The sequence below is a fragment of the Schistocerca americana genome, chromosome X, assembly GCF_021461395.2.
Source record: "Schistocerca americana isolate TAMUIC-IGC-003095 chromosome X, iqSchAmer2.1, whole genome shotgun sequence".
NCBI lineage: Eukaryota > Metazoa > Arthropoda > Insecta > Orthoptera > Acrididae > Schistocerca > Schistocerca americana.
Window position 1 is genome coordinate 1,010,904,878 of NC_060130.1, and position 25,732 is coordinate 1,010,930,609.

At 39.7% G+C, this 25,732-nt stretch overlaps 1 protein-coding gene across 2 annotated transcripts in view; it reads left to right on the forward strand.

The window, feature by feature from the left end:
- LOC124555682 (biotin--protein ligase) overlaps window positions 1-24,447 on the forward strand; it is a 373,530-nt gene extending 349,083 nt beyond the window's left edge. For both annotated transcript variants that reach the window (XM_047129684.1, XM_047129685.1), the window contains 2 exons: window positions 23,467-23,680; window positions 24,084-24,447. In XM_047129684.1, coding sequence (XP_046985640.1) covers window positions 23,467-23,680; window positions 24,084-24,267 — 398 coding nt within the window. In that variant the 3' untranslated portion in view covers window positions 24,268-24,447. The remainder of the gene's footprint in view (window positions 1-23,466; window positions 23,681-24,083) is intronic.
- The last annotated feature ends 1,285 nt before the right edge of the window (window positions 24,448-25,732 follow it).

Here is a 25,732-nt window from a genome sequence, read left to right on the forward strand (position 1 = left end):
CCCTCAGTGGGACGAAATCGATGTAATGCGACGATTCAGTTCTGATTGCTTGACTGTTATTTGCTTAAATAGCCACCTTTGTTCCACATTACAGGCAATTACATTAACAGTTACCACTGCTTGGTTATTGACACTTAATAATAAAACTTATAGTACACCACTGTGCACTTACACTCAGTAGGACAGCAGACACAGCTTCCTAATGGGCGAAACCACAAAATGTGTTGTAACCGTGACCGTTCCGGTCGAGGGGTTGCCGAGAATGAAGCACAGCGGGACCAAACAGGAGTAGCCCGAGAACAAACAAACAAACGAACATGAAAGGACGGACATAAAGAATGGTGGACGACCGAGCAAGACCTTACAATGACAACACACAAGAAGCAACAGGGTTGCAAGTGACAACCAAACGAATCCACAACGTCCACTTGTAAATGAAAACAAAATACGGTAAACACGCTGTCTGTAGCTGAGATGTCGATAGACTTACATGAATATCAGACTGCCTAGCTGAGCGAGAGGCATGCACTTACGTACAGGATACAGTATGTCGTGATTGGCTGCTGGGACCACGTGCTCCACCGTGGCGCCCTCACGTTATATGTGGACCAAGAACGCGTGCAGCCACGGCTTATGGCATGACGGCTGTAGAGACCTCTAGTGGTAATCGAGGTCCATGCTATCTGGCATGGATTCAAAACCCGCAGTGCTCGGTACCAGAAAATGTAACGCAATTTACTTCAACTGAAAACAACCTAACACATTCCCTCTCCACATACAGCATGCTAAATGTGAAATGATTAACTGAGTCACAAGAAGAAAATAATACCCTCATACATTATCCCTAACCTTCATACCAACAAATGAATCATTTCTCAACATTTTCACAAATATGACAAGAGATACCTAGTCTGTACGCAAAACCCATTTAGTCCCTGGACCTCAGGGCATAGGGAGGCTTGCTCCCTAAAGCATAACTAGTATGTGCTGGAGATAACTTGTCTTTTTCCATTGTCACAGTGTCCTTAATTTGCTGTGAAGTGTTTGCAGGAGAACTTGACAATGTCGTAGGGGCCGGCACAAGTGGGACATTGTATGACTTTAACATATCAAAATGTACTACCACAGTGTGATCAGACATTGGATCTCTGCATTCATAGGAGAAGTTACCCATATAATAGGGTAGAGGCCCTCATACTGAGGTGTGAATTTCTTAGTTTTTCTTTTCTTAACCACCAGATTTCAAAGCAAAACAAGGTCTCCGGGTTTTGTACTGAGGAAGCGTTTTCCTTTGTTGCTTTGTTTCAGCTTTTTTCTGAGAAGCTTTGGAATTATTTTGTTTAACCTGCTTCCAGATAGCCTTAAGGTGGCAGACCAGTCCCTTTACTAGCTATATCAACTCCAGGCTGCAACTTATCAAATTCAAATGGAGAGTTAAGTGTCTCCTGTAAACTACTTTGTAGGGTGTGTACCCAGCTGATTCATGTATAGGACTATTGCTTGCAGAAGCTACATACCAGTTCCAGTCTGAATGTGCTCTATTTATGTAATAGGACAGCATTTGAGCAATTGTCTTTTGGATACGTTCAAGACAACCATTAGCTGTGGGATGAAAAGGAATCGTGCGCCATTTTTTGATTCTCAACCATTTGTGGACTTGTACAAACAAGGCAGACATGGAATTTGCTCCTTGTTGGTCAAAATGGCATCCGGACTTCAATGTGCTAGTGTTAAATGACTGAGCAAGGCACATGCAACAGTTTCTACAGTCATATCTGTAAGTGGTACTAAAATAAAGTACCTGGAGAAGTGATATATGATAGACAGGGTGTAGTTATTTTGGGTACTTTGTAGAGAGGGGCCAACAATGTCTAGGGCAATGTTTTGGAATGGTTTAGTGGCTTCTGGGAGGATCTGTAGAGGAATTTTGGTCCTTGGTGGAGGTGCCCTTTGAGCACAAAGCAAACAATTCTGTATATAGTTCCGAACATCTCTCTATCTTTCCACTGGAAACGAGAGGCTATCCTAGCATTTGTGGCATGTCGCCCATTTTGACGTGTCTGCTGACTATCATGACATTGTACAATGATGTCTAGCAGGGTCTTACAGTACAAGATACCATCCTCTGTGATGAAATCTGAACGGGAAGCATACTGGTGACATTCTACATCTCTTTCCTGTGCTTCCTTTGGCTTGTCTGTGTAAACATCATCTGTCTGACCAGCTCTTACTTTACAGCTGAGTCCATTAGCATTCCAATGTAAAAAATGTGATTTGGGGTGTATTGTATTCTGATGCAATAGAAATTCTTCCAATCCATATGTTGCATACAGCAAACCAGTGCTTAACAGTATTGGTTATAAAAACAGTCTTGGTTGCAATTTTAGTTTTTTATTTTCCAACGACGCGTTTTGCCTCAGGGGAATGCATTATGCAGATCTTGGTGCCTCTTGTGTCCATTTAGAAAAGATAACCTGAAGATGCCTAAACAAGGCGAAATGCGTCATTGAAAAATAAAAAACCTAAAATTGCAACCAAGACTGTTTTTAACCAATACTGTATTCTGATGCTTTTAGTGCCCACCGAGTTAAGTGACTGCTTGGGTCCTTTGGGCTTAAAGTCCACACGAGAGCAACACGGTCAATGACCACAAGGAATTTTTGCCCATACAGATAGCATTTGAAATAGTTTATTCCAAAACAAGAGCCAACAACTCCTTCATGGTAGTACTATAGTTTATCTCCACTGAGTTCATCTCTCTAGAAGCATAATATATGGCCCTTTCTTCTCCATTATACTCCTGACTAATGATAACTCATAGAGCATAATTCGAAGCATCCATTGAATGAATTAAGGGATTTTCAAAATCTTTATAGACCAGCAAAGGGAAACTTGTCAAAACATCCTTAATTTGTTGGAAAAGATAGATTGCAACTTACAGTAAAGATAACACAGTAAGTAGCAGACAGACAAAATTAAAAATAAACTACAGTAAAAATAAACTTTTAAATTTGCCGATCTGTAAATTAATATGCTATATTTACAGTAAGTAGCAATCCATCTTTTCCTACATTGTTCATATTCCAACCTGGAGTTTCTGTTATTTGATTTCAGCCTTAATTTGTTTCATGGCTACCTCACGTTCTTCCCTCCCCTCAGACACAGCACCTTTCTTCAACAACTTTGGCAAAGGTTTAACCACCATGGCATAATCCTTCACAAAACGATGATAATGATTAGCTAGACCAAGAAATGACTAACTCCTTAACATTAGTGAGGGCTGGAAAATTTTGAACTAGTTCTGTCAGTCTTGGGTCTGGCTTAACTTCTTCTGCACTATTAATATATCCCAGGTGCTAGACTTGTGACTTAGCAAAATAATCCTCTGTCTTCAGGCTTAAATTTACACTTTGCAGCCTGGAAAACACATTTCTTAACGTCTCCACATGTTCATCAACTGTTCTTGAAAAAATTGTTATATCATCTAAATACACGAGACACATACTGGGCTCAAGCCTCCCAAAACAAGTCAGTGGCTCTTTGAAAAGTGGCAGAAGAATTCCTTAGACCAAAAGGCATACAAAAAAACTCATACAGTCTAGAAGGAACCACAATAGCAGTCTTTGGTCAATCTTTTTGTGCAATCGGAATTTGATTGTAACCAGAGCACATGTCAAGGATGGTAAAACACCATCAGTTTCCTAATGTGTCCAGTGTTTCAGTGATACAGGATAGAGGGTAGGTGTCAGGGGCCATGACCTTATGTACCACTTTTATATTGACACATAGATCATAGATTTTCTCTCCATTGACTGACTTTTTTGGGACCACGACAATTCGTGATGACCAGAGGCTTTCAGAGGGTTGACTTACCCCTGCAGCCAACTGTTGTTGAATAGTTCCCTCAACAACAGATTGTAGGTGAAGTGGTAGTTTGTATGGTTTCTGAGTGATCGAACTAGCGTCCCCTCTGGGGATATTGTGCTGTACGAGGTCAGTTGCTGGCAAATATTGCTGTTCCTTGAATAGCGACAAATATTACTCCAGAACTGGATGCAAAAGATTCTGTTTCGACTCCGCTAAATGCTCTACCAGTACTAGAATCTCCTTTCCTACTGCTTCTGTTTTGTATATGCTTCTTTTGACATGGATTTGCAACTGATCGAGAACATCAACCAGAAAGTTGAATCCTTGCGGTATCCGAGTTTTGACTTTTCCCATACTTCTGCTGATTCTGACAGGGCTGCTAGTTTTTAATGCCCATGTATGCAGTTCTATCAGGGACTGCAAAGGAGGCCTCACACGACAGGTTCCTCACAACTGAGGCACAGGCTTACTGTCAAAACATTGAGTTGCCTCACAGAATTGTGCAGTTCACGTCTTATAATCTGTCCCTGCTTGAAAACAGTTTAGAAAGTCGTTCCCTAAAATTACATTGAAATTACATCTGCATTTCACACCATTTCCATGTTGAATTCATACTCTCACCCATCAGTCTGAAAATCTACCAGACGGGTACCTGCAGGAACTATTACCCCTCGTCTAAACCACTTATGTTGTAACATGGCAGCTTGAGTGCACGCTTATCATTTTGTGAAACAAAGAAAACACTAATCTGAGCTCCTGTATTTATTAACATTTTGACAGTCCTTCTTCTGAGCTTGCCTTCTAAGACTATGTTTGCCACCTCATTGATGTGTCCTTTTCTTACTGGCCTCATTGTTCTTTCAGGGGGCAAGAGTGGGTGGCAGGGCCTGCCCCACGTGTGGTTTCCCACTGTGCATTTGCGTTTCCCTGTTGTGATCCCTCATTTTACCTATTACCGTGCAGTGCATTCCACCGTGGAAAGCTCCGCCTCTGACTTTGTGGGCAGCAATCAGTTGCATGCCCTATCATATGAAATTTCATACAACAGGGAGCACAACAGCATTCAGCTGTGGGATTCGGTTTTTGGATACCGCTGACAGTTTGTATCGTTTACAAAAACATGACACAGCCCATTGTTGCATGCAGTGGTTGAAACAAATTGATCCGCATCCTCCCACAGCAAAGCCAGTCTCTCAGCTTTGTGAAATGAGGAGGAGGATGCCAACTTAATCTCAGTCCCAGTCTGTGGATTTATTCTACGAATAAATACATCAATAGCTCATCCTTCAGCCTCTTCAATTGGAACATCATTTTGCGTAGCATCTATGCGCGACGCTTATGTACTGCAAGACACATTTCACATTCTATCTGCAAAAGATTTGAAATGTTCGCTGCTTTTCTGTTCCAGAGTGGACAGCTGATCTCAGTAATAACTTATGCCTCTTTTACTGGAGTAGCACTCTGTTAACCACTTCACCTGGACACCAGACTATTGTGTCTCACAAGGCATCGATGGACTCTACAAAAGTATGGGCATTGCCCGAGAGTTACAATTTGGTAATATTAAGTAATAAACTATCAGGCAAGGAGTAAGTGTGCAGTACGTCACAGACATTCTGCAGAGAGGTGGCGACACTTTCGCCACTTTTTCCTGAAAAGGAAGGAACAAATGAGACTGAAGGAAGGGTACTAGCAACATTTGGTACATATGCCACAGTTTCCACTGCATTGGCTTTAGAAGTGCCTGCCCATATAGTTTCACAATCCCATTTATTTACTACATTAGCTGTCTGTTCCTGTAACTGTATTTTCTGTAATAATAATTAACTTGTTCTCGGGTGAGGGGTGGCATTGTCTATCTCGACCTACTGGCAGCAGTGACTTGTTGCTGTTCCAACAATCAATCCACCCCAGTGTGTGTGTCAGGCACGGTTACAAAATTTAAGGCCAAAATGTCTCGAGACCAAAGACTTTACAAAAGAAAAGAAAGTCTCACCATTTAGCTACATAGAAACCTGATCGGGACAATGTCCAGTGGTGGCAGCTTGTCAGAGAATTGCAGTACGAAGTTAATGTGCATAGCAATGGGATTTACAGTCTTCTTTCCAGCATTAGGTGGAGAGATGTGGTGGCAGCGGTGTAGGCGAGGTCAGCAACACAGTGTGTGGTATCACCGACGATTAGATGTGGCATCGACCTCCGACGCTGGCAGAGTTGGCGAGGACTGCACTACGCGGGTGGCACAGTGGCGAGCCCCATTGTGCGGGCATTGCACACACGAAGACTGTTGGGCCTAAGAGACTCCTGTTGTGGCAAGGAAGTGCTTGATACAGCTGGATGCTTGGCAGTGTCAGCTGTGTGTATCACCCGTGCACACGCTTGTGAAGTGTGGTGCAAAAGAGTGCATCGAGTGCTAAGTGATGGTAATGGCACAGCGTACCAGCTCTCTCCCCCTTTGGATAAGTGGCAACTGTCACTAAAAGATGTGTCGACTCGAGTCGAATGGTAAGTTCTATCCGGCAGCTGACACCAGTTTGTGCAGTAGCAGCTGAGTTAGTATGTGGCAGGATTTGGGCACCCAGGTGTGTCGGGAGATATCTCGAGATGAAAATCGTAACGAGAAAATTTAAGTGTCGTATCTGGAGTTAATTGTCTCTGAGCCCTAAGTTAAAGATACAGGTGAGTTGCACAGTGGTGTCAGGTGGCTATCCCAGCCAGACTGAGGGCACGATGTCCTAGGAGAGAACCTACTGAACACGTCGAGCCGGGAGCGGAGCTGGTAGGTGAAAGAGTGACCGTGTCTTCGGAATGCTCCTCATCAGCCCCCGTCTCATGATGTCGAGCTTTTCTCATGGTGGGTAGAGGGGCATCTTTAAGCGTCCCGTGACCGGCAGTGCCTCCGGGATAATGCCCCCTGTCAGCAGTACGCACTGTGGGAATGCTACCCACATAAACAAGCGTAGGCACATCGAGTAACATCTGGTATGCACCAGCCCAGATCTGACCACTGCTTCGTCACAGGGCGTTATACCAGAATCGTAAAACCGACTGGAATAAAACAGTTTGAAAACAATTCCTTTGCTCCTGTAAATATTCAGCTTATTCTGACTGCTCACCAGATGCAGTGTCATGATAAGACACTGGACACACATTTTGGAGGACAACAGTTCACATTCCCATTCACATTTAGATTTTACATAGCTTGCCTAAAATAAATTACAGCAAAAGCTAACTGGACACTAAGCCCTCATCTTCCTTCCATCTTCCCTCCAAATGTCTAATTGAGCCTTATTGATTATTGTAAGGAGTGATCAAAATGTTTCCATCTGAGGACATAGCTGCAGCATATATGCAATGTACCACGATTATGATGCAGGAATATAAGCACCAACATGTTGGCAAGGGATTTGTGTAACTTTCGTGTCATTCCGATGTTCGTACGGTAAATGCGGAAATGAGAACTGTGGCGATGTTATTACCAAACAACTGGAGCAATATGCCGATGTTTTTTTCTTGGCTGCTGAAGGACGAGCACCAGTAGACGTGTATCAGAGAATGAAGAATGTGTATGGGACAGTAAGCCTGTCAAAAACCACTGATATGGAATGTGCACCAATTTCTGTGGTGGTTGCGATTCTTAACAAGATGCCAGTTGATGTGAGAGGCCAGCCTCAACTGGGAGCCTTGAGTAGGAGACACTTGAGCACTGCCCTATAGTCCTGATCTCTCCTCATGGAAATATCATGCTTGTGGTCCCTTAAAAAAGGCCTTGAAGGGTCAATGTTTCCTGCAGGACAAGGATGTGCTGCAGGCAGTGGACTTCTTCACTCAGCAGGACATGTTTTACCAAATAGGTATCTTCAGCCAGGTGCATCAGTGGGATGGTTGCCTCAATGCTCACAGTGATTTTGTCTGATTGGCATACTGATTATGGATTGTACGGCCTTCAAACAGAGACTTTTTGATTGCCCCTTATATTACAGGTGCAGTGTATGGAAACTGAATAATTATGATAAGGAAATTCTTGCAGATTATAAATAGTCAGAATATAAGTAATTTAGGATTAAAGGAGACAATTCAACAGATAGTAGAAGCTTCCAGTTGTTGACAGACCAAAAAAAATGAAAAGTTTGCTAGCTTTCAGACGAATCCTTTAGCTACAAGATAGAGCATACACGCATCCAAGCATGCGCACCCGCTCACCCACCCACCCACTGACACACACACACACACACACACACACACACACACACACACACACACACACACCACTACATTGTTGTGCTGGCTGAACACAATGACTGTTCTTGACTGTTCTGCAGAGACTGGGGTGAGGTGACATGTTAGGTGGGTGCAGTGGCAGCTCATAGGTATACATTCATGGTGTTCACAAATTTTTAAATTCAGATAAAAATGAGAGTGTGAAATTAATAGCATCTGCTGCATAGCAGCTATGCTTATCTGCATATTTATACAACTTCCATCACTGTCAGTAATAATAATAATAATAATAATAATAATAACAATAACAATATTAATAATAAATTCCCGTGGAGGCCCGGGAAAAGAATAGGCCTCCGGTATGTTCTGCCAGTCGTAAAAGGCGACGAAAAGAACAAACCACTAATAGGGCTAACCCCCCTTTTAGTGTGATTAGTTGGTTCAGGACAGAACTGATGAAGCCTCAGACAAGCGCCGTCATGGTCGGGGACGACGCTTGAACCCTTTGCCCGCCCAAAATGGTAACGACACTGCTAGCCAACTGGAAAATGATTCAAATCCAAATAGGTGTTTTGCAGGATATGCTTCCTGCAACCACCCTAGAAGGAAAACAAAGACAGAGGATGAGATGGTCAGATGAAGTTAATCGACACCTCATGTTCTGTTATTACCAAGCAACAAACCTAGGAACCAACACAACTGGATACAGATCACATGTATACACAACATTTATTACCAGATACCCAGAATTAAAATTTTTAACAGAACAACGACATCCAAACTTATATATACAACTACAGAAATCTGTAATTATTGACACTTGTTCAATTACCCGAAAGTTCCTAAATGCAATGTAACATATACCATACAGTTAAAAGGAAGTCACGCTTGATCAAGGTCCGCGTCACCTTCCATTTCTAACCAGACATAACGTCTGAGACAAGAAAGAAACAATATTAATAATAGTAATAGGAAATAATAATAATAACTGTTTTTGTGGAATTTTGTTTTTTTTTTTTTTTGTACATAATTAAGTACAGTTTATGGCAAGAGTGAAATAATGTGTAAGCTTTCACTACTCTACATTTTTGTGTAAATGGGAGTTTTCATACTTTTTTATTTTTTGGGACCAATGTACAAGATCCCTAATACATGTATTAGTTAACATATTAACTTCTGGGCTGAAAATCAGGCATTCTTACATTGTACTCACACAACATCTTATTCGTATTATACATTTCTTTCTTAAATGTTCATGTATAGTCATGCTCATTTGATTTCATCACTTTCTCAAACAATGGGTCTGGGAGGCCCTACTTACTTTGCAGCTAACTTTCCCTGCTAATTTTCTTTTCTGTTAGTGATTCATACAGGTTCTGCAGAGTTCATGTTAACACTGCACAGGAATGCCGATTCCTGCACAGTAAACAACCAACTCCAAACACAACTGCAATTTGCAGAAATTATTAAATTCAAGTAGTGCTACCTACCAAAAAGGTCACTCAAATACAAATGAGGCACTGAGAGCCATGAGGGCCAAAAGCACACCATCTTCGATCCCCCATATTTCAGTGAATATCAGAGAAACCAGTCAGACAACATTTCGTGAATGTTCAGATATACGTGCAATACAGTACAGGTAAACCTGACACACCGCAGGATCAACAGGTGTCAGAAGTATGAATAAATGCTTCGTCTCACAATCAACGATGATGTGACTTATGGTTCTCATTGCCTCAAATGGATTACTGTATGATAAAATCCAAAACTTAATATACTGTATCTCATTCAGAATGCCACAAAATCAGTTTTCCTGTGAGTATAACTGTAGAATATACTGATGTCTGATCTAATTTTACTAAGTGAGAAATTGGCATATCTTTGGAGTGTGCTACCAATTTTACTATATTGAGAAATTGACATATCTTTGGAGTGTGCTACCGCCTAGTGGGATTTGTGCCAAGCGAACATGGATAAGTCTGCTGCAGTGTGCTTCCACCTGGTGGCATCGACATAAACTTGTAGTTAAGTGGCAAGGGCTAGCAGTGCACACCGTCAACTATGCACATTGTTCATCAATCCATATGTATTTGGCCTGTAAGGCAATTATGTCACTCAAGTTTCACATGTGCAGAAGCTCCTTAAAACATGCACAAGTGATGGTGTGCTGCAAACCTGATGCCATGTTTCACTGAATCTAGTGGAGCAATGTAGCACAGAGTAGTAGATTTAGTGCCATATATTTCAGATTACCACATCTAAATTACATTTAACAGCATTCAGAGAAAAATAACCAGTAAATCTGCAAGGTGTCATAAGTTAGGGTGTTCATGTACTCTTGTGCTCGTACACAACAGCCACCACTGGGTGGGGGGGGGGGGGGGGGGGGGTAGACAGAGAAAGGCAGGAGGAGTATGGGATAGAAATGTGGGAGGAAAAGGAAAATGTGGCAGTTGTACAGTATAAGAACAGAATAACATGATGCACAAACACCAGAGCTGATGAGTTAGTGTGGAGCATGATGATGATGACATGGAGGAGTGGATTGGGAGGTATGCAGGATGGAGGAAAGGGAGACTGTTGGATACAGGTTGTGTGTGGAGTGGGTTAGCTGAGATTGAGCCCAGGAGGGTTATGGGGGTGAAGGATGTGTTGCAAGGATCACACCCATCTGTGTAATTCATGGAAGCTGGTGCTGGGTGTTAGGATTCAAGATGACACAGGTTGTCAAGCAGCCATTGGACTCAAGCCTGTTGTGCTCAGCAGCATGTTCTGCCATTGGCTGGTCAACTCTGCTCTTGGCCACAGTTTGGTGGTGGCCATTCATTTTGGTGCACAGCTGGTTGGTAGTAATACCCACATAAAATTCTGTGAAGAAATTGCAGCAGAGCTGTTATACGACACGGTTGCTCTCGCAGATGACCCTGTCTCTGATGGAATAAGTCAAAGGACTAGAATAGGTTGTGTCGAGTGGGTGAGTAGGGTAGGTTTTGCACCTGGGCCTTCCACAAGGATACGATTGCTGTTGCAAGGGGTTGGGAGTGGGAGTGGCATAGAGATGGTCGAGGATGCTATGTAGGTTAGGTGGATGGTGGAATACCACTTTAGGAGGGGTGGGAAGGATTGTGGGTAGGGTGTCCCTCATTTCAGGATACAGTGGTGGCTATAAAGCCCCGACTAAAGGCACGGTTCAGTTGCTCTCGCTCCAGTTGGGATGATATTTGGTGACGAGATAGTGTAGTCCTTTAGAGCGGGTTTTTGGAGCTGGTGGGAGGATTATGGCTGCACGATGACACGGTATGGAAATTGTGTTTGTGGACTAGGTTTTGGGAATAGTGTCTTTGTGAGACCTTCAGTATACTGGGCGAGAGGATTCTTGTAACTGCAGACACATCATCAACTGGTAGCCAGGCTGTATGGGAGCAATTTTTTGCTGTGGAAGAGATGACGTGTCAAAATGCAGAAGTACGGATGGAGTCACCAAAGAGGTGGAGGTCAATGTTCGATGAGGTGGCACGTTAAGCTGAAGGGACTGCCTACCCAAACTATAGAACATTCTGATCTACTCGTACGGCCCTCCCACTCCCAACTCCTCGCCAAGGGGATCGTACCCTGTCGGAAGATCTAGGTGCAAAATCTGCCGTATTCACCCACCCGTGTCACCCGGATCCTAACACTCGGCATCAGCTTTACTGAACTGCATAGATGGGAGTTATCCTTGCAATACATCTTTCCTTTCCTTCCCTGCTGGCCTCAGTATCCACTAACCCACTACACCCACGTCCTCTACCCAACAGCCTCCACTTCTCTGCTGTACACTCTCTCCCGATCCACTTCTCCGTGTCAGTGTCATCGTGTGCTGCATGAACCCATGGGCTCTGGAGCCTGTGTGTCTTGTCTCTGTCCCATAGACGTTCCACCTCTCATACCCTGCATTCCTCCTACCTCCATCTTAGTCATCAGCCAACCCTCACCAACCCTCCCTCCTCCCTCTACTGACCCCACCCTGACACAACTCATCACCCCAGACTACCTGCCACATTAAAGTCATTGTGGGTGTGTGTTTTGCAGAATTTTCATTCTTTTTCGTGTGCCTGTCAGTGACTGGATGCTTCTACTATTTGTAAATTGGATAGTTAACAGACATTAATGAACAGTGATATAAATCATTAGTAAGCACCGTATATTTCATGCAAAGTTAAATAACTAGTTTTTAAGTCATGTCAGATACTTTACACAGTTCATAGGAGCAGTGAAGCATTCCAAGATCCTCCCTGGAAGATCTGTGTGCCGGTCTGGGACTTAAACTTGGGATCTTTGCCCCCTCACGACATGCCTGCACATCTTTACTTTTGCCAGTACTTTATCTTCTCCTTCCAAACTTCACAAAAGTTCTCTTGCATATTTTGTGAGACTAGCACTTCTAGAAGAAAGGATATTGCAGGGACAATTTTAATCTGCCAGCAGGTTTCAGAGCAGCATGCATTCTGCTGCAAATTGAAAATTCATTCTGTAAGTATTCTGAGAGACTCTGACAAAATGCAAATCATTTCCGATCTAAATCGTCGTGCAGATATTCGTCTTTAGGCCTGCATTATTAGCACGTGGTGGAACACATTTTGAGTTTATGTATGAGGATTTTTTTATAGACAGAAAATCTCTTCTCTGGGAGTTAATAAGGATTCCACAAGTAGCAGTCGTGCAAACTCAGTTTGCTCTGTCCAATGACGAGGTCCATAAATTCTGTGTCAGATGTCGATTGAACGAGTCGATTAGTAGCTACGCCGCAGTTAGATAATATACTAGGATACAGAGGTGTGGCCTCACTAATCGTCATTTGTTTCGTCAGTGTGTGATGTGTTCTAAGAGTTCAGATAACAGTGCTTATGTTGATGCAGTATTCTTTGAATTTGATGCATTGGAAACAAACTACAGCACCAGTTATTTTGTTTTTTAAATGCAACAACTGGTTTCAGCCACCAGCACCATTTTCAATTGGCTATCTGAATAAAGATGTTAATAACCGAGGTACGAATGGAACAAATTAGATAAAAAGATAAAGTAACATGTTGGCAAGATGGCCGCTGAGTGAGATCACAGGTATTTTCTTTGTCCACTAAAATAACTTATTTGAGAGGAAATAGTGTCAAATTTAATTTTTTTTTTCTTTGGATACTTGCTGTAGTGTCCATTCTTGTCACACAAGTGAATATTAGCGTCCCGGCAGTGCTTGTTCTTGAAAAAACTTGTTCTTTAGCTGAAGCCCTGATAATCGTGACATAACCCAAAATTTTGTGTTACATAAACACAAAAAATTCTGTTGAAATGTTCTTGATAGTGCAAAATTCGTTTAAAAAAGACTGCTACCAGTTTCATCAGTGTCTATTGTCACAATAAAAGTGTAATTAAATGTTTCTAAATCGTATTTAACTAACACATTTCGTATTATTTACTAGTTAGATAGATGTAATCTAGGCCTAAATTTTCTGAATTATAAATGTTTAAAAACCTGACCAAACATGTCTGATAACGTAAATTGTCTAAAAGAAGACCTTTGTGTCTTTTTTGTTTACACACAGCCAATCTCGCGTGTGTGACAAATTAAAAATATTCTTTAAACTTAATTATTCTTTCAAAACTGACCATGAGTGAGAAATGTGGGAGTTGTTATAGGGTAGTGAGTAGAGGGATTTGTTGCCAATCTTGTAGGAAATATTTTCACTGTGGGGGATGCAGTGGGGAGAATGTTGGGAGAACAGAAGAGGCTCTCTCCTGGAACTGCAGAGTATGCAGTAGGAACATTTTGATAGGGGAACAGGAAAGGAAAATCTGTGCCCTTCAGGCACAGTTGGAGGAAGCAAGGAAGGAACTCATAAGGATCAAGGGAGATAGGGGGGAGGAGGGTGGTTCAGAACTGGCAGCTGGTAGGAGGATAGGAAGAAAGAGAACACGATCTGACAGTTTTATCATAAACACAAAAAACTGGTATCTACCACTGCCAGAGTTAAGTGGAGAAGAGCCTCAGGTAGAACGAGGAGCAGGAAATGTGCAGCACACTTCAGCCGAGGCCAAGAAACCTAGGAATGGGGCATATGACATGGGTGGTGACCTAGACAACATAGCTTCCCTGACCCATGGCACCAATGTACACTTTGTTGAGCTGTTCCGGCGTCATGATTGACCACACCTTGATGGAGCTGTGAGGCGAATCAATGTGGGGTTAGGGATGGCTCTGAGGACAGCCAACTTTGCTCATGTTTCTCTGGTGTCCGTCGGGACTATCAACAGATGGGGTTTCACTAGGCATGGCCTACACCTAAACAGGACTGGGAAGGGAAGATTGGTACAGCTGATTCATGAAAGTATAGGGAGTGGATCTTGGGCCACACATGGTCAAATATCTGTTGTCATAGGTAGGAAAAGTAGGTCTTCTTTAGGATAAATCCAGAAAACAGGTTTCCCTGCCTAAAGAGTATCTCCAGCACTTTAAAAAATACTGAAACAGTCACTCATAAGACAGATTTTAACACCTCAAACATCACATATACCAGATGTCACAAAGAAAAACAAACCATTGGAAAGGCAAACTCTTACTGCAGAACTACTTCAAGGGGTGGAGGATCACGCATTTATATCAGAAAAGGAACACAGTTCAAATCAAGACATGACCTTAGTACCGTAAGTGAAGAGAAACACTTTGAAATATCAGCTATTGAATTAACAGGGCATCGTATCACCAGGAAATTAATCATTTTGTATGTGTATAGATCTCCCAGTGGTGGTGTGGACAAGTTTTTCAATAAGTTGACAGAAGTTCTATATCAAGTCTCAAGTACAAAGGTCACCATGATTCTGTGTGGGGACATTAACAATAACACTAACATCATAAATGAATCCAGCAACACCTTCATAAACATCCTTCAACATTTTGGCATGTCCTTATTGGTCAATAGTCCAACAAGGGTTACCATGACGTCTTCATCAGCAATTGACCATGTGACCACAAATATGGACAGGGAAAAATGTAATGTAGCTGTAAAAGATCTCGGACTATCAGACCATCTCTGTCAAATAACAACAGTAAAGTCAGGCATCGAATCATTCCCTAAACTAAGAGCCTACAAACAACATCTATCAGAAATCAAAATAAAAGATTTTTCAAAAGAACTAGAAAAACAAAGCTGGGATGAAGTGTATAAGGAAACCAATGTGAATATGAAATTCTCTTAATTTTCCACATTATTTAAATTGAACTTTGAAAAGGCATTTCCAAAAGTATGCATGTCTGTATCAACATCTCACAACAACAGATGGATAACAGCAGGTATTAAGAAGTCCTCCCAAACACTTAAACACCTCAGTTCCATGAAAAAGATTCGCAATGATCCAGAATTATTGAATTTCTATCATAGATACAAAAATATCTATAGGAAGTTGCTGATTGCAGAAAAAAAGTCATTTAATGACAAAATAATATATAATGCAGAGAATAAAAGCCAAGCAGTCTGGGATGTTATAAAAAAGGAAACGGGGAGAGGCAAACAAACACAGAATAACATACTGCTTAGGGAGGGGGATAAAGTAATAAATGATCCACAGCACTTAGAAAACTATGTAAACGAGCATTTTTCAAGTATTGCAGAGAAGTTACAGCAAAAATTCCCCAAAACAAATATAACACCCATAAATAATGTTGCGCTAAATACAATGATGTTACTTCCAACCAGAGAGAATGAAGTCAATAAAACTGTCCAGAAACTAAAAAGTCAATAGGCTTAGATGAAGTACCAATTTGTGTACTGAAACAATGCATAGGGATTTTACAAGGCCCCTTAACAAATATAATAAGTGAATCCTTCACATGAGAGACATTTCCAGAGCAGTTAAAACAGGCAAGAGTTGTACCTTTGCTTAAGAAAGGTAGTGCAGAAGACATAGAAAATTACTGGCCCATTTCCCTGCTGTCAGCATTCTCAAAAATAATAGAAGCAATTATGAAACACAGATTAATGAATTACAAGTATAAATAAATACAATCTTTTAAGCGAATTACAGTTTGGTTTCCAAATTGGCAAAAATACGGAGTCAACGATAGTAGAGTTCACGAAAGTTGTACTTGATGCTCTTGATAAAGATGAATGTGTCACAGGCATATTTTTGGATCTTTCAAAGGCGTTTGATACAGTCGACCACAAGATTCTGTTAAATAAATTAGAAGCGTTAGGAATAAGAGGGGTAGCTAACTATTGGTTTCGATCATACCTAACAGATAGTGTACAAAGCAAATGAAACTCTCAAGGAAATTTATGATTGGTCAGTAAGTAATAAAGTGACATTGAACATAAAGAAAACTAATGCCACGAATTTCAGTTTGAAGAGGAAAAATAACAATGTTAAATTAAATGTAGATGGCACCTCTATAGACTGTGTAACAAATGCAAAATTTCTAGGAATGAATATTGATTCTCAGTTGAAGTGGTGTGAACACACAAAAGTACTTGCAAACAGAATGTCATCAGCATGTTATGCCCTTAGAATCCTATCATCAGTGTGTAACGTGCAGTGTCTTTTAGTTACATATTATTCATATGTACACTCATTTCTTAGCTATGGAATTCTTTTTTGGGGAACAAATGCACAAAATATGAACACAACTTTCAACCTCCAGAAAAGAACCATAAGAATAATAACCAAATATACTAGTCGAGCTCATTGTAAAGATCTGTTCAAAACACTGGGTATTTTAACTGCTCCATGTGAATACATTTACCAGTCAGTTGTACACATCAAAAATAACATTGGTAATTACTGCACAAGCAGCTCTGTCCATGACCATGCAACAAAAGATAGACTCAACTTACATTTACCAAGAAAAAATAAAAATAAAACTCGAAACTGCATTTTCTACTGGGGAATAAAACTACAATAAATTACCAAAAGAGATTAAAGAAATTGCCAAAATACACTTATTTAAAAGGCAGCTAAAAAGTACCTGTTATGCAATACATTTTATACATTGAAGGATTACTTAGATAAAACAGAGTACGGGTTTGATAAAGAATTGTTATACAAATGAATAATAATAATTATTATAATAAAATATCCAACATTCCATATAACACCTTCACTATATGTTTTTTTTTTCCTTTTTTTTTTTCCTTTCTAAAAATACTTACCCCCAAGCCATGTATAGCGCAGTACTAACACCTCTTCGACTTTCTGAGCTCAACATCTCACTAATTATGGAGGGATGCTGACTCAGTTTTTCAGGATAACAGATGGGAAGTTGCGGTACAGAAAATGGCTCAGAGATCACCAGTGTGTGTGTGTGTGTGTGTGTGTGTGTGTGTGTGTAATGAGAGAAGTGTTATGAAACAATGTGTGTGTGTGTGTGTGTGTGTGTGTGTGTGTGTGTGTGCAGTGACTGATAGTGAGATATGAGTGAACAATGTGGCATTACATTATTTAATAAGTTATTTGTAAAAAAAGTATTGTATACCAGGAGTAAATCTAATGATTGTCTCTAACTAGAAGTCTGTAAATATGTGTGTATACAAATTTGTAAATACTTTTACATGTCCTATATCCTTGTAAAAAGCGATCTACAGGTTAATAAAGCTACTACTACTACTACTACTAACAACAAACACCATTCAGAAAAGAGAGCGTTGGATGTCATGCACAATGTAAAATACAGAATGGTACGTAACAGCTCGTCAAAATTTTTAGAAGGTAACATGAATAATGTATGAACGTGCAAGCCTAGCACCATGAAGGTTTACAGGTGCACACTGGTGAGACACATGAAGAAGCAATGGTTAAATAGCAGATGAATAGGTTACAGGGAGGGCCTATACATGACACGGAAGGTAGACAGGAGGAAATGAGTATTAATAATATCAATAGCAGAATGCTTTACAAGAAAAACGAAATGCTACAATATGTAGCGCTTAAAAGATTGTCAGAGAAACATAAGAGAAATTATCATAAAAAGAAGCAATATAAAAAAGTGAAAGCTACAGATGATGCTCAGAGATTGTTGGAAGAAGTGCCAAAGCTGTAAAGCAAGCAATGGCAAACAAGTAGAATCAGCAAATGTACCTCCGTACACAAACAAGGTGTTTACATGACATGAAGGCCAAAGTTCTGAATGTGGTGAGTTGTTTACAATGAGTGAGGCACTCATACAATTTAATGGTAAGTTACAGTGCTAGATCCAGTTATGTATTGAACACCTTCTGAAGATAAGAAAATCAATGAAAACAAGTTTTTCCTTTCATTAAGAATTTTGTTATTATTATGGTGCACATGGCCATAAATTTCTGTTTATTCCAGGATGTCCATAAGCGCAGCTTTCTTGATTTTAGGTGGAATCGTAAGATTATTTTCAGTATTAGTAACATTTTGACCTTCTGTGTGACATTATGTCCTACTATGAAGAGGTGGGAAGCAAAAATGGATATATCTTCTACATTCTTTTCTCCCTATTTCTGTATGTTTTTGTATCTGGTTTTAAAGTTTTTGCCCATTATAAAAAGATTATTGGTCCGTACATTATATTTTATATATACCTACAGTTGCAAAGTTGTCATTGAAATTTTAATATTACGTGAAAGTAAATGACCTTTAGATGATATTCTGTTTTTGTATCAAGAATCTAATAATGACATCGATCTGTTAGCTCTTAAGATGAATGAACTTCACCCTAATATGAACTCAAACATCAGCAAAATATATTGATTAACTAAGTAGATCTTTCTATTACCAGTGTTAATGAAAATCGTTCTTTTGATATCTGTCATTAGGCGTATTACCACAGATATCACTGTTTGCCAGAATTTATGCCATCCAGTAAAACATAAAACAAAATGATTAGCAGAATACTCAGATTATGCTTAAATACTTATGAAATGAGCAAAGGACTGAATACCTTGTGCCATATTGCATCCAAAAGTGGTTTTCATTACTCCGTAGTTGCTGAGCTATATAATTCTAAATCTCATGCTCTTCAGAAACAACCAGCAAATATAGCTGTGATCCTGCAGAAACTTTTTATGGTAATGTTTAATACAAGTTCAATGTGTTGTTCTTAAAGTTCAATGTTAGATTCTTTCAAGACAATTAACACACTAGATCAGTTACTTGTAAATAATATTAAAACTAACAACAGCAAGTTTGCAACCACAGGTATACATAAATCCATTGTACTGACTACAGAGCTTTTTATATGAGCCAGACAGACATAAACTTAATAACCAGACACACCAAACTTACAAAAAATATGCCAAAGATAAATCCATCTTTTCTTCCTGTTTTATCACAGAAAAACACAATGTTACTAATATTGAAAATAAACTTACAATTTTGCATAAAATGTAGAAGAGTGCCTATATAAACATCCTGGAAGAAATAGAAATTTGCAACTATGTGCACCATAATAAAAGCAAGATTTTTTAATGAAGAGGAAAACTTAAAAACAGTGTTTTTCTTTATGCTCTTCAGAATGTGTTCAGTATGTCGCAATGTAATTGAATCTAGCACTGTTACTCATCATTTCATATTATGTGGGCCTCACTTATTGTAAACAATAGGCAACATTCTTTACTTTAGGCTTCATGTTTCATTAACATTTGTTTTCATGCAGAGATAAATTTGCTGATTCTACATGTCTACCATCACTGGCTTTCCAGCCATGACTCTTCTTACATCAAGGATCTCAGAGTATTGTCTCTTTTACATCTACATACATTTTCCCCACAGAACCATATGTGGCGCAGTGGTTAGACACTGGACTCGCATTCGGGAGGACGACAGCTCAATCCCGCGTCCGGGCATCCTGATTTAGGTTTTCTGTGATTTCCGTAAATCGTTCCAGGCAAATGCCGGGATGGTTCCTTTGAAAGGGCACGGCCGACTTCCTTCCCCGTCCTTCCCTAATCCAATGAGACCGATGACCTCGCTGTCTGGTCTCCTTCCCCAAACAACCCAACCCCCCAACAGAACCATATGTTGCGTGGTGGAGGGTACTAGATACCATTACTAGTCATTCCCTTCCGTGTGAGCCCTAATTTCTTATCTTGTCATCATGTCTTATGCAAAATGGATGTTGGCAGCAATAGAATCTTTTAGCACTCGGCCACAAATGCTGGTTCTCTAAATGTTCTCAATAGTGTTTCATGAAAAGAATGTTGTCTTCCCTCCAGGAATTCCCATTTGGTTCAAGGAGCATTTCCTTCCAGGATCTCCATTTTAGTTCAGTGAACATTTCTGGAATACTTGCTTGTTCATCAAACCTATAATTAACAAATCTAGCCTCCAAATTGCCTCAATGTTTTCCTTTAATCTGACCGAATGGGAATCCAAAGCACTCTAGTGGTACTCAAGAATGGGTTACACTAGTGTTCTATACGTGGTCTCCTTTATGGATGAGTTACACTTTCTTAAACTTCCTCCGGTAAACCAAAGTGAACCATTCATCTTCCCTACTACCAACATTAGATACTCATTCCACTTCATATAGCTTTGTAGATTTACGCCTAGATATTTAATCAATGTGACTGTGTCATGCAGATTACCACTAATATTTTATTGAAACATTACAGTATTGTTTTCCCTATTCATCTACATTAACTTACATTTTTACACATTTAGAGTGTGTGCTCCTTGGGAGCTCAATGGCAAGGATGTGAGCACACGTTTAGAGAAAGCTGCTATTCATCACACCAAATACAAATTATCTCTGAGTCATCCTGTATCCTCCAATAGTCACTTAATGACAAAACTGTCCCATACACTGCAGCCTCATCAGCAGTCACGCATTGCTGCTCATCCTGTTATCAGATTGTTGATGTCTGTTGTCTTTACTTTTCTCGGATTACTGCTTTTTACAATGTCTTCTCTTCTGTTTCATTATAAATCTTTTTAAGTGTTACATATTGCTGTGTTTTTGTTTTACTTTTAAACATTCTGCTACTGATCTTAATATTTGCTTCCTCCCGTTCACCTTCCATGTCCTCTATAGGCCCTCCCTGTAACCTGCTCCTCCCCTATTTAACTACTGCTTCTTCACGTGTCTCACCAGTCTGCACCTATGTACCTTAACAATGTCAGGCTTGCAGGTTCTTACATTATTCATGTCACCTTCTTAAAATTTTGATGATTTGTTATACACCATTATTTATTTTATATTATGTATGTCATACTAAATTCTCTTGTGTGAATGATATTTCTTGCTACTGTATCTTTTATGTAATTTGTTCCATGTGTACCTTGTTTATTAACATTGTTGTGTATCTTTACTCATATAGCCACTTAGTAGTGGTCCTGATGACTGAAACCGTGTCCTGGTGCTACAACTTAAATTTCAACTTGTGCTGTATTTTGTTTCAATTTAAATATTACAGTTGTGGATAACCTCTACCATCATGTGCAACATCCTAGACAAAAAATGCATTCGGTAGAGTTTCTGTATTAAAGATTTCTAGTAAACAGAACTGGGTAAATTGTCAACAACATGAAGAAATCTTCATTTGTGGAAATAGCTTAGTATGTGCCCCCAAGGAAGTGTTATTGGAGTGTACTTCCAATGATTATATAAATACTTGGTGGTTAGTGTTGGGAGCTGGGCACAGACATTACTGTTGTATACAGGGTGTTACAAAAAGGTACAGCTAAACTTTCAGGAAACATTCCTCACGCACAAAGAAAGAAAATATGTTATATGGACATGTGTCCAGAAACACTTACTTTCCATGTTAGAGCTCATTTTATTACTTCTCTTCAATCACATTAATCATGGAATGGAAACACACAGCAACAGAACATACCAGCGCGACTTCAAACACTTTGTTACAGGAAATGTTCAAAATGTCCTCCGTTAGCGAATATACATGCATCCACCTTCCGTCACATGGAATCCCTGATGCGCTGATGCAGCCCTAGAGAATGGCGTATTGTATCACAGCCGTCCACAGTACGAGCACGAAGAGTCTCTACATTTGGTACCGGGGTTGCATAGACAAGAGCTTTCAAATGCCCCCATAAATGAAAGTCAAGAGGGTTGAGGTCAGGAATTAGTCCGCCTCTTCCAATCCGTCGGTCACCGAATCTGTTGTTGAGAAGCGTACGAACACTTCGACTGAAATGTGCAGGAGCTCCATCGTGCATGAACCACATGTTGTGTCGTACTTGTAAAGGCACATGTTCTAGCAGCACAGGTAGAGTATCCCGTATGAAATCATGATAACGTGCTCCATTGAGCGTAGGTGGAAGAACATGGGGCCCAATCGAGACATCACCAACAATGCCTGCCCAAACATTCACAGAAAATCTGTGTTGATGGCGTGATTGCACAATTGCGTGCGGATTCTCGTCAGCCCACACATGTTGATTCTGAAAATTTACAATTTGATCATCAGAATCGAGGACGTACAGTACATACTGACGAAACTAAAATGAGCTCTAACATGGAAATTAAGCGTTTCTGGACACATGTCCACATAACATCTTTTCTTTATTTGTGTGTGAGGAATGTTTCCTGAAAGTTTGGCCATACCTTTTTGTAACACCCTGTATATGTTTGTTGCAGTACCAGAAATTTTTTGTGAAGTGGAAGAAATGTGGAGGGTTGGCACTTAAACAAGATGGTTTGGTTAGAGTTTGATTCTAGATGTAGACCAATCATTGTATACCTACCCAACTGATCATTAAGTACGTTTACAAAGTTTCTAACATTAAAATCTGTCCTAAAAGAAGAATGATCTAGGGAGCACCCTAAATTCTGTACATAACATTTCAAACTTACTGCATTATAGCTTTATTATGGCACTGCCATGCTTGTTGACCAAAAACTATTGCTTTGTGAATAAACTTGGTGCAAAGTAACAGAAAGTTTTATTGTATAAGTATTATCATCATCTTATATGGTGTAAATTAAATTAATGCCCCACATAATACAATACTGTTGGTCCTGCTGGTTTAGTTGTAAGGCACGTGCCTGGAAACCAAAAATGCACGGAACCAAATCCTCATTGGACCACATAATATTTCGGTGTACCTTTAAGTCAGTAGTCATCTCTCAATGATATGAAGGTGTGCCAGGAACAACATGGGGTTGAGGGTCTATGTTGACTGTAGCTCACCTTTCCTTGGGAGAATTACTGAGGTATGTCAGGGACATGAAAGATGCCAGAGTAGCACCCAATAGAAGGACTTGCACTAGGCCATGAGTTACACAGAATTACTACTACTACTACTACTACTACTACTACTACATTATACAATACTGAAGCTTTTGTTGTCTAGAGATCTCTGCATTAAAAGGACTACCTCACTTAAAACAAATCAACATTTATGACATTTGATTTATATTTGTTTTAGGTTGTGGTATTAATCTCAGTAATGAAGCTCCTACAACTTGTATCAATGCTCTTATAAATGAATACAACAAGCATGCTAATGAGACTATCCAGTTGCTGTCTCTAGAAAAGTATTTAGCAGGTGTTTTTAATAGGCTGGAGGAACTCCTGGAAAGAGTACAGAGTGGCAATATTACAGAGTTCCTTGATTTGTACTACACATACTGGCTTCACAGGTTTGTTATTGCAGCTAACATTTTTGTAAATACTTCCTGAAAGTAAGAAATTATAATAAAATATTGGCATCTGCTTACAGAATGTAATATTTTTGTGTACTCACTCATAAACATTAAGTTTTACTATTCATGATCTTTCATTGTATTTCATTTCTCTAGTTTTAAGTTTTCGTAATAATCTGATGTCTGCTTATGCATGCAAGTTAAGGAGGTTGTTGGAATCACTTGAAAGCACCAACACATAGTACAGTTATGATATTTTTGAATTAAGTGAAAACACCATTATCCATTTTTTACATAATTAGTAAATTTATGCGCTATAGGGACCCTGTATAAAATAAATTACTCTGTACCTAAACAGTCACCAATCCAGAGTTGAATTTAAACTGTTCTTATTTCACAGTGATGCTAAAATTACAGTAACTGATACTGATGGTGCCTGTCATGATGTTACTGTGCTGGGAATTGATGACTACGGTTTTATTGTTGTTCGAAACCATTTTGGAAATTGCTTCAGCGTACACCCAGGTGACAATTCATTTGATCTCTTTAGGGGTATGATAATTCCAAAACATTCAGTTCAATGACAGTGACTGAGTTTGTGATATGATAAAAGTATACGTATGTGATGTTATTATGTGACACTTCTGTGAACACCAAATAATACTTGTACGTTGCATAAATATATTAAAATATGTACATATTACTCTGTTGTATTTGTGATATAAATAAAGTGGCAATTTTGTTAGGACTGTTTAAGAGTAAAATGAGTTTCTTTTGCATTAAGGAAAAGAAGTGCCACACCACATACACATTTGTGCTTTAACGAATTATTTGCGGCCAGGCATCTACAAGAAATTGTCCGTTCATCTATACCAGTCACTTATTTATTAAATAGAAGAAATGAAGTAAATGATCTCAACCCCTTTTTGTGATGCTGCAGAGAATCAAATTTAATATGGTCATTGAAATGCACACTACACCAAGCTGTTAGCACACACAATTCTGAAGCAATAATACAAAGAGACCAAAGTCATACTGTAACAGGGTGTATACGACCCGGGACAACCGGGAGATCCGGGAAAAACCCGGGAATTTTTTCATCCGGGAGAAAACCGAGAAAAACCCGGGAATTTTTTAGAATTCCGGGAATTTTTCATTGTTTTAGTTTTCAGCTAAATTTTTTTGATTTTGACTGGTAAGAACCAACACTCTAACAAAGGATATTACTGCATCCCACTATTGCAGAATAATACTGCAGCAACAAAACATGAACGAGAGAAAAAAAAAAAACGAAAATAAAACTTAAGTTGCAAAGGAAATGCGCCGTATAGAACAATAAAACACAGTGCTCATATAAGCGTCTGCCAACAGCAAAGTTTGTCAATGGCTTTAGAAAGACTATGCAATGCTTCCTAACAACAAATTGCCTCCGATGAGCGTGACGTGACAACTGTTTAAATTAGATTCGTTTGAGCAGTGGCAGGCGGTCTCTTGCGCATGCGCAGTTGAGTCGCATATGAGTAGTACCTTCTTTCGCTTCTGGTTACACAAGTACGGCTGGGTGCCACTACTTAATATTGCCACGGTTCGGAAATATAGTAAATCTGGCGCTGATGCCCAGAACAGTCTTGAGTTGTTGTGGGGAGATGGATCGTCTGCACGTGACCTGTGTTTATGTTCAGTGATATTGTTGTTTCCTCTTAGTTTATTGCTCTCACGTTAAATGATAGCAAACAGAGTTATCAAATGAATTAAAATATGTTCGCATAATTATGGAAGGCTAAAATATGTTATTAGTTTTAGATTTTATTTCCACCTTGCTGACAGTCAAGCATTAATCGCATTGCAGAACAATGAAGTTATTTTTGTCGGTTTGCTAAAGAGATTTGGCTTTCATTAATCTTTTCTGTTTTATTTGAAACGAAGTGTTTAATTTCACACTATTGGCTAGTTTCAACTATTCGCTGCCTTTCAAGTGCACGTATGGTATTATGCCATAATAAAAAACCAAACATGAGATAATACAGTACTAGTACTCCAAGAAAATTT